Consider the following 10,236-nt stretch of genomic DNA (forward strand, 5'->3'; position numbering starts at 1 on the left):
TTAGTCTTACATTTCTGAAAAGATGCGAGATTGTTGCTAGACAATACAGTTAATACGGTAAACTTTTAATTGTTAAACACAAGCTTTCTAAGATTCAGTGTGGAACAATTATGAGGGTGAGTCAAAAATTATCATATTAAAACTTGACTTATCAGCACCTATATTTTAAGGCTCCTGTCTCCCCAGTCACTGCTGTGCAGGTGTAAAGATGTTACATCAGTTAATTTCTAACTGCAGTGCAGGCAAAAATAGATTGAAGAGCTGAAGCCTAAACTTTGGATTAATCGTGGAGGACTGCTATCCAAGGGCGTTGACAATGAACATCCGCACACCGCAGACTTTATGAGGTGTTAAAGCACCTCTGTATAGTCCTGATCTTGCATTCACATGATTAGTCCCCTGAAAGCAGCCCGAAGAGGATGTAGATTCACCTCTGATGAAGAAGTGAAGACAGTGGTGCGTTTATGGCTCACAGCACAGCCCTTATTTTTTTAATGAGAGATTATGAAAGGTTGTTTATGGATTGAAAAATTGAAAAGCAAGATCATGTCGAAAAATAATGTATTGATCTTTTCTAAAGGATAATTAAAACAATTTGTACAGCCACAACGCAGATCACTTTTGACTTTCCACTCATATTATAAACCCTACTGACTAAAAAAATGAAAAAACATGAGGGTATAATATATATATTTTTTTAACATTATTGTAGTTGTTTTTTTCCTTGAAAATTGTTACCTTATGATAGTTTTATGTTACATATATGTGCACATTTATATATTTAGGATTTTTTATTAATTAACTGTAATACATCCTATAATAAAGTCTTATTGCCACCCCCCCCTTCCATTTAGATTTGAAAGACATCACAAAGAGCATGCAGTACAATGAAACAATATTTTATTAAATAAATAAAATAAAAACAAAATACTATACATGTCAACACTTGTTTCATACCAAGCCAATAAAATTTACTACATTTAAAAATAAGTCATGTGATATAAAACTGAATACAGACCACATGGTCATGTTTTTCCAGGTCACCACATACACTGCCCAGCCAAAGGAAAAATTGCACACTTCAAGATTTCATTGAGTGCCTTTAGCTTTGATTACGGTGAAAAAAAGTTTGGGGGACACAATTGTCTTTGGCCATCTCTGATTGGTAGTAGTAATAGTCTTGATGTGGGAGCCAACTAGTGATGGGTCGGAATTGGATGCAACTAAATTAGGGGGAAAATCTGGGAAAAATCCACAAAAAAAAAGGAAAGCGAATTCTGTGTTGCACCCCTAGTGGCCACTGTACAAGCCTTTAAAGGCAATGTTATGATCTGAGGTTGCTTCAGAAGGTCAAGTCTACGCTCAGCAATAAACAAAAGTCAGCTAACAACATGAATGACCAGGTTATTACATTTGTGGGTAAAACCAGTCCAGTAACATCAAACCACTTAAGTTGTTCTCTTTGCTTGATGCAGCTCAATAATTTGACAATTCTACAAATGGTGACTTTTTTTTTTGGCCGGGCAGTGTACATTTCTAACATTCTTGAACACTTGATACACTTGTCATAGTATAGCGTTCTTTAAGTGTTTTATAGACTACCTAAATCATGTATTATGTTCTTAAGGAAAACTTATTACCCACAGTACCGAATGGTCCATGGTGTCAACAGTAACATTTTACTAACAGGTTTTTTTTTTTATTAAGTTTGTTGACTTTTTTATATCTGTATTTGACATATCTGAAATATATAATAAATTATATAATATATATATAATCCAAAAACTGTGTTTGTTTTCTAGCAGTGGTGTTGCATGCGCACACAATACATTATTTTTGACCTATATAAACCAATAACCTAAAGCTATAAAATAATGTAACACAAGACTCTGTTTAACCCTGACCTCAAAGCAGGATTTAAAGTCTATAAAAACAATTTGTGAGTAGAATCTGCAGTTAAAACTTTCATTACAAGTGAAATAAATGCACATACAGTAGGAGCAAAGGAGTGTACTTAAAGCAAACAACAATAAGCGATGGCTAAAAATAAATACATCTGAGGTTTGCATTAACATTACTGTGAAAGGCTACTCAGAGTGTGAGCATCAGGCACAGCTGGAGAGCTGAGGGGAATGAGAAAGCTCAGTGAGGTACCTGTACAACAAGCATACAACAGCGACACTTCCACTGGTGCACACATTAAATCAGTCGTGATCCGGAAATGTTTTCCTAAAAGGGGACTCACAGGCGCATCCAGGGCCCGTGTCTCTGCCGTAAGCTTGTGTCCTCCGTAGTTTTCATTTCAAGCTCAGTGTCGTCACTCGTGTTGATCTCTGGGGGATGTGGAACATTAAGATCTGGTGCAGCAAGACACAATGCATAAGATTACCAACCTTGGCATGGCATGCACATAAGCATGTAAATGCAATTTTTATGTTTTTTTTTTTTTTAACTTACCATTCTCTTCATTTAGTGAAGGTTCACCAAGAAAATTAATCGCACCAAGTGTGTCTAGATCACCTGCAAAAAAGTGATATACACATAAATAATGTGTTTTAGAGTGTTTTTCCAACTTCAGCGTCTACTATAATTTGGCTACAATACATGCACAAGCAGGGTCGCAAACTGTACCACAGCCAGCCACTAGAGGGCCTCAGAGACATTTCAGCTTCCCTAAAGCAAATACGTACTATATACATTCACTGATTCCGCAGCACTCACCTTTAGTTTTCTCAGCCTCTGCTGGTTGGTCTGAAGGTGCATCCTGGCCCTTCTCATACTTCAGATCTACCAAACATATGCATAAATCTATGAACTAAACAACACAGACGTAGTATAATCATTAACCACAGAAGGGGGCCCACCCTGTGTACTGATTTATATCATTATACTGATATCCTGTTATTTAACTGTAATCGCCAGTCCCAGTGTAGAGGGTGTGACTTCCCACTCACGTAATATAACAGAATTTAAATGTTCGCATGATAGTGGATCACCCTGTGTTCCAAGGATCAAACCACGCCCACTGTTCAACCATGAATGCACTAAATGTTTTAACAACAAAACTTGCATTTAATCACTCACTGTATTTTGATAATGTATCGCCCCGCAATGGAAATACTAGAAGAATGTACTTAGGGTACTTCAGGTTCTTACTTGGTGCGCTAGCGGTGGTGTGCATGCGTCTCCTAGCTTCATCTTTTCTCTTTTGTAGACGTGTTGTGTCTCCCATCATTACCTGCACATAAATAATAATAATCTGAACAAATAAACCACCATATACAGGCAGCTCCAGAAATATTAGCACCACTGATACAGACACAATATAATCCATAAACAATACCAGTCAAAAAGTTTGGACACACCTAACTCTAGTTCAGTGTTTTCTACCTTCTATAACAATCCTGGAGATTTTAAAACCATGAAACAACCCATCTGGAATTAGGAAACTAGGTAATAACAACAACAGTCATTTTGTGACACGAAGGTCAGCTGTTCTGGGAAATGTTCTTGCAAGAACAATGTTGCCAAATGCATTTGCAAAACCCATCAAGCACCATGATGAACCTGGCAAGACCAAAACTTAGTTACCAAAATTAGTTACCGCCTCAAAAATCACCAAATCACCAACAGCACCTCAGATTAGAGTTGTTATGAAGACTTTACAGATGCCTTCAGCATTGTTTTTCAATATAGAAAGAAAGAAATATCAGAAAAGAAAATTAAATTAGCAGGTGTGTCCACACTTTTGACTGGTATTGTACGTGTAATATTGCTAAGCTTTATTGGCAACCCTGCTTTTAATGACTTTCCTCTGTTAGTTTAACAATGCGTCTTTTACTATAACACTTAAAGGCAAACAATCTAAGAGTTTTACAGAATTGCTGAAGATCTGACAAGGTTTTAGGTCCTTTCTTCTAAATTCTTCTAATTCGAGTGGAAAACAATCTTTTATATTCTATGGCTTAACATTTATATTCTCAATTTGGGTTTAACTTAATTAACCGCAAAACATTTTTAATAACCTTTTCAGTCAACATCAATAAGCCTTGAACACTCTGAGGCAATAACATTTGGATCGGTGGGGTATTTGTAGAAAAGTGTGCATGTTGTACCTTGACTCTAACCTGCTCTGGGGGCCACAATCCTCCCCAAATAAACTGCAGGTAACTGAAGAGCATAATCACACTGAGGAACGTGAAGTTACTGGCAACTCCTAGGACTGCAGAGGTTAGTGGGAAATTATACAAGAGGTATCTGTAAAAAGAGAGAACAGTTTTATTAGCCAAGATTAGTAACATTTAGAGATAGTATAATATAACCTGCAAAGACTAATATTATTATTTATTATTTAATATATGTAATATATAATTTAAAAAGAATTCTGCTTTATATTACTTCTGCCCACCACAAATGACTACTTAATGTCAGTTAGACAGAAAGTACAGTGTATGGTAAATAGTGTAGTTACACCAGTAAAAGTATAAGTCCTCCATTTACTGAAATAAAAGTACAGAAGCGCTCACCCATTAAATTTATTTAAGTATTACAAGTACAGGTCTTATGCAAGCTTAAAGTAGCCTTTTCCACAGTAAAAATCTTTCTCTCTCTCTCTCTCTCTCTATGAAGGAGGTGAATTTCCTGCTTCAAATACTACACACCACTGTGGTTAAGTAACACAATGCCATGTGGAAATGTAGTGAAATAAAAGTACAGATATTTGCTGCAATTTTAATCGGAGTAAAAGTAAAAGGTATCTACTAAGAAAACTACTCAAGTAAAGTACAGATATGGGAAAGGTGTACTCAAGAACAGTAACGAAGTACATGTACCCAGTTACCTCCCACCTGGTCAAGGTAAAAGAGTGACGCTTTCAACAGTAGCTGGATCTGTAAAATTTGTGGTACACACCTGATTCCAGTGAAGTGGGCGTGGATCCTAAGCTGGGCAGAGTAGATCTGCACATGCCGAGACTGAATCTCTATTACAGCCCCAATAGTGGGGTGATACTTTAAAGCAAAAGAGAAAACAATAAATAATCATAAGGCTAAACAGATTTGACTACTTAAAACAAACTAAATTAAACAGGTTTGGCACATTCTGCCAGCATTAAGTGAATTCATCAATGATAATGTTGGACATTATACTGTAGCCACGTCTCTGTATTTATTAAATTTTTATTGTACTCACAGAGTCCGACTTATAGTCTGAGAAGAGCTCCACCTCTATAAGCTGCTTCTGCTCTGACAAACCTGAGAGCAGCACTGGGGAGAACACCAAGGTGCTGAGGGTCTGCAGAAGACTGGAACGATAATGCAGCATGGCCTGATGAAAAAACGCACAGTCGCATTTATAATCCTGATTCCAGGGTTCAAATAGCAAGCGTTGGCAAATTCATGCAAGACAAAAAGTGTTCAATGGTCATGATATGGTTTATATAATAGAAGGACTGTTGTAGGAATATAAGCAGAGTCTGGACAAATGTGTTATTTTTCTTATCTGACTTTATTAAGGTGATGCATTATGAGGTAGGCTTGGTAAAAAAGTTATTGCATGTTAAATTAGTATTATATTTATGGTAGAAGGAAATGTGTATGAGTTTATGAGATATTTTTTCATTTGATTTTCCCTTTTTTTTACTTCCGTAAATCTTTGCTAATATTACAGTACATCCGTCAAGGCTTGGGGCCTTTAATAAAATTAAAGTGCTGCATAACGCCATCCTGCTACTATATTCATAAACCCAGGACCCTTTTTGAGACTCAAAAAATCCATCAGAAATGCTGCAATGGTGATATTTTTAGACTAATCTACTTACAAATCTAAAAATTTGTGTACACTAAAGAAAAAGGCGCCCTCTTGTGGGCATCATCAGGTTATTATTTTGATTCCTTTATAATCTATATGTATATGTTCCTTATTTCATGACCCAAATATGCAACACATTTAAGACACCAGCCACAACGTGTCCTAGTTCACAGAAGAATGAAAACGCAGCGGAAAACAAAACATGTCAACATGAGCTTAAGCCCTTAACTCACAGAGCGTGTCACGGTGGACATGGTTTTTCCTTCTTTGGTGTAGCAGGACATTTTGACCAAGAACATGCCAAGCTGCTCGTTGACAGGCGATTCCGGCATCTCCAGCTCAAGTGATACCCGATAAGGCTGACCGTACATCAGCACCTACAGACAGCAGAGATAGAATTTCTTGACACTTTTTGAACTGAATTGTCTTTCAAGAAATATTTGTGTTCTGGACATGTGTGGGATCTACATAATTTCATGCAATGCACTAAGTAAACGTAGGTACAAAGATTATGTCAACATATCATTTCTATAAGCAAGAATAATCAGGAAACATGTGAGGATCTTACCTGCTCTTTGCCATTTTTTAGGAGAGAGACATTCGCCACTGGGAAGGAACAGAGAACAGAGCTGGCAGACTCACAATCGCTTCTGAAACAAAATGTATAGATATACTTCACAAGATATACTACACTGTATATAAAACAAATTACAGTATATGATATATTTTACATGATCAATACATATACACAGTCCCCTCCAAAAGTATTGGAACATCAAACCCACCATTCTTTTTTGGGGGGATGGAATATTTGGGTACATTTCTCTGTACCAAAAAGTCAGCTTTTATTTCCTGTTTTTTTTTCCCTAGATGTGTTCAACAACTTTGTATCAATGTTTATGTAAGCAAAAGTATTGGAACACAGTCAAATATACTTGAAAAATTATACCTGAATTATAATAATTACTTGACATCACAGAACTGTGGATGTCTTTCTGGGCTCGTAGTGCAGCTTCTTTTCGTTGCTGATCGCCTTCCATGCTCTATTTCAGGAGGTGAAACGCATGTTTGATAAGGTTACGGTCGGGTGATTTACTTGGCCAGTCTAAAAAACCCCACTGATATGAAGGAGCTTCATCATGCAGCAAGACAATGATCTAGAACACACTGGCAAGAAAACAAAGGAGATAATCTCTTAATGAGAACCAATGACCAACTCCTTTGTTTTCTTGACAGTGTGTTCTAGTTTACTGTCTTGCTTCATGATGAGACTCCTTTATATCAGATTGTCTGCATTTCTCGGTAAACTGGTATTAATTACTGGAATTAATTCAGCTGCTACCATTATGACTTACATCAACAGGAAATATTAGCAAGAAAGTTCCAGAAGCAGCCATGTATGCTCAAGCAAATGCCACAACCTTTATTGTACTAAACCAATGAGCTCATATGTTTTGGATCATGAGTCGATTTATTAATTATTTACACTTTGGCCTTTCTGTCACCCTGATAAACAAATCGAAACTTCAACATTTCTGACTCATATCTGTAGTTTTTGCAAATTCCCATCTTGCCTTTTGATTCTTACTGCTCTGTGAGTGTTCTTTAAATGAAGGATTGTAAAACCTTTACCACTGGCTGGGTACTTGTAATGTCACTGGGTAATATTTTTACGGTTTTCGTCACCGCTCTCACAATCTTTCCGCCATCAAATGCTGTTGTTTTTCTTGGTCAACCAGTTTGACGTTTAAGTTTATGGTTTATTTCTTTTTCAGGACTTTTAACAAATCATGTTGGTCTATCAAAACCTAAAGCTTAAACTTAAGATAGATATTAATAGCTATTGATTGTTTAAAAACAGTCACACCTCTCAGTCTAGTGTTCCAATATTTTTGATCACTTTAAAAATAAGTATTTAAACAAGTACATAAACAAAATTTCTTAACATACGGTTGCTGTTATAAATAAAAAATAATTGCACAACAGCTAACATATATATATTAAAGACCTAAAACAAACAATAAAGCAGGGCAAAACCCCAATTTATATAACTCTCTATTTATAACCCCAAGACATAGTACAACATCAGTACCTGTAGTGGTAATTCACGGGTGTGGAAAAGCTCACGGTGGGCATGTAGGAGTAGTAGAAGCTGCCATACAAAAAGATTGACACCCAAAGCAGCAGCACTAACACACAGAAGAAGATGGCGGCCCGCAACAGAGTACGCTGAGCCCTCAACAGAGTCACAGCTGCCACGTCCTGGAGCCAAACCAAAACAGGACCCATCATCGAAGCTATCTGATTTAGTTCTCAGCCGTCTAATAAGCATTCAGGCCCCCCTGTCTGAATGTCCTAAACTTCCCATACAAACCCAGTCACAAACATATAGACTTTTTTGCTTTCTGATTGTTGTCTTCAGCAGAAAGTCAGCAGTGCACAATCTTAAATGCAAAATCTAAATGAGGACTCATTTTGAGTGTAGGCCAGCTAACCGGTGTCTTCTTATCTGAATTCTGATTGATGTCATCACTGAGGACCTGAGGAGAGAGAAAAATAAACATAAATATTAACATAAAATACCCAACACCAAAAGAAATACTATTAACAAGGGAGGGATACACTAGTCCTAAATGGCGTCAGGGGTGAGGGGTCGTTCAGTGGTTAAGGACTAGATTTCGGAAGGTCCCAGGTTCAAATACCATGAACACCAAGTTGTCCCTGTTGGGCCCTTGAGGAAGGCCCTGACATTAAGAGTACGGTAAACTTCCTTCTCGCAAGAAAGAGAAGATCAGTCTGAACTTGCCAGTAAAATCCGACTGGAAAACAGGTTCAACCGCTCTTTTCAGTTTGACTTTGAAGATAGTCAGATGTAAGATCAGTAGTAAGTGAATTCCAGAGCTTAGGAGCTGCCACTGAGAAAGCCCGGTCTTGCATGTCTTTGCATCTGTGGGAGGAAACCAGATTACTACACACACAGACCTGAGGCAGGTTTCAAACCGTCCTCCACCATGCCGCCCATTTTATTAGCTATATGAACTATTCATTTTAAGGCTATGTATAATGTCAAATTTAAAATTATTATTATTTAAAATAAAATGTAAAATTTTTATTAAATGTTTGATTCCGACCAGGGTTTTGTTTGTGCGTGAAGAATAAATATTCTAACCTATGCTTATTCGGTTTCCTCCGGGTACTCTGGTATCCTCACATGGTCCAAAGACATGCAGACAAAGCTGAATGGCATTCCCAAATTACACATAGTGTGTATGTGTGCTCTGTAAAGGATTGGCACCCTGTCCCCCCTAACCCGTGCCCAAAGTCTCCTGAGATAGGATCCAGGCCAAAATGACCCTGTATCAGGATAAGTGCTATAGATGACGAATGAATGAATTAATAATTTGTCGCAGTTTCTGTAGTGTAGTGATTATAACGTTCGCCAAAGACGTGAAAGATCCCCGGTTTGAAACCAGACGGAAACAATCACTTTGGAGGGCAGTGGTGACTCAAATGGTTAATAATCAGGATTATTCTTTAGAAGGTTGGGGGGGTCAAGCCCCTGCACCACCATGCTGTCACTGTTGAGCCCTTGAGTCAGGCCCTTAACCCTATCAGCTCCAGAGATGTACATGTGATTATACATCATTATTGCTATTATTATTAATTTCTAAATGAGTGAGGATGTGAAGCAGCAAGTGTAAGTGTGTACCTACAGTGTGCTTATGTGTGTATAAGAACCTGACAGGTGTGTCACCTCAATAAACACTGACAGTTAAAACACTGAGGTAAAGGCACACATGAGCGGGTACACAGCGTTCTTCTCATGAGATAAATCAAACCACAACACAACAATTTTACCACAAAATATTGAACATAAATTACACCCATTTAACTACACTTTTTATGTAAGGCTTCACACCATCATCTGGATGGGAACTAGCTAACGTTTCTGGATTTCTCGTTAGCTACCTAGCTTCTTCACAAATACATGAATAAATAAATCATTTATCCGAAAAACGACAAGGTAGGAATGCTGAGTAAAAAAATATAGTCATACATACTTTGTGTAACACTTAACATCACCCAGCGCTGAAGAGGAAGAGATAGTGATGGATAACAAAACTGCTAGCATTGCGGCTAAACTTCACGTACGGAAAGTGTGGAGGGACAAAAAGTACCGGCGCGCGCCGTATTTCAGCTACCACTGAAATGAGAATGACAGGAAAAGCACAGAATAAGAGAAAAAGATTGAACTGAAAAAGAAAAATAGCTAATAAATAAGTAAATAAATATCCTGTGAGACAGTTTATTGCTACACATACTGATCAGCCATAACATTATAACCATCCGCCTAATATTGAGTAGGTTCGGCCTGTGCCACCATAACAGTGATGCACTGTGTATTCTGACACAACCAGCATTAATCTT

At 37.5% G+C, this 10,236-nt stretch overlaps 1 protein-coding gene across 2 annotated transcripts; it reads right to left on the reverse strand.

Moving 5' to 3' along the window:
* Nucleotides 1–878: 878 nt before the first annotated feature.
* bscl2 (BSCL2 lipid droplet biogenesis associated, seipin) lies at nucleotides 879–9,966 on the reverse strand. Of its 2 annotated transcripts, none has more exons than XM_053477818.1 (11): nucleotides 9,870–9,966; nucleotides 7,901–8,348; nucleotides 6,377–6,458; nucleotides 6,042–6,185; nucleotides 5,191–5,325; nucleotides 4,912–5,009; nucleotides 4,128–4,257; nucleotides 3,157–3,238; nucleotides 2,722–2,787; nucleotides 2,458–2,520; nucleotides 879–2,357 (listed from the first exon to the last, which is right to left on the reverse strand). In XM_053477818.1, exons 2-11 carry the CDS (start codon nucleotides 8,098–8,100, stop codon nucleotides 2,242–2,244), a joined length of 1,116 nt encoding a protein of 371 aa, XP_053333793.1. In that variant the 5' UTR covers nucleotides 8,101–8,348; nucleotides 9,870–9,966; the 3' UTR covers nucleotides 879–2,241. The 2 variants fall into 2 exon arrangements, with proteins under 2 accessions (XP_053333793.1, XP_053333792.1); XM_053477817.1 differs by having other exon boundaries at nucleotides 4,116–4,257.
* Nucleotides 9,967–10,236: the final 270 nt, after the last annotated feature.

The sequence above is a fragment of the Clarias gariepinus genome, chromosome 19 (genome assembly GCF_024256425.1).
Source record: "Clarias gariepinus isolate MV-2021 ecotype Netherlands chromosome 19, CGAR_prim_01v2, whole genome shotgun sequence".
NCBI classification, from domain to species: Eukaryota; Metazoa; Chordata; class Actinopteri; order Siluriformes; family Clariidae; genus Clarias; species Clarias gariepinus.

Bases quoted from the DNA above. Each gene is read 5' to 3' on its own strand.
- bscl2 (XM_053477817.1), bottom strand. From the start codon at position 8,100: ATGATGGGTCCTGTTTTGGTTTGGCTCCAGGACGTGGCAGCTGTGACT. The intron at 6,186-6,376 runs GTAAGATCCTCA...TGCTGTCTGTAG, and splicing joins TAAAAAATGGCAAAGAGCAG to GTGCTGATGTACGGTCAGCC. The intron at 3,239-4,115 runs GTACAACATGCA...ATTTATGTGCAG, and splicing joins CAGAGCAGGTTAGAGTCAAG to GTAATGATGGGAGACACAAC.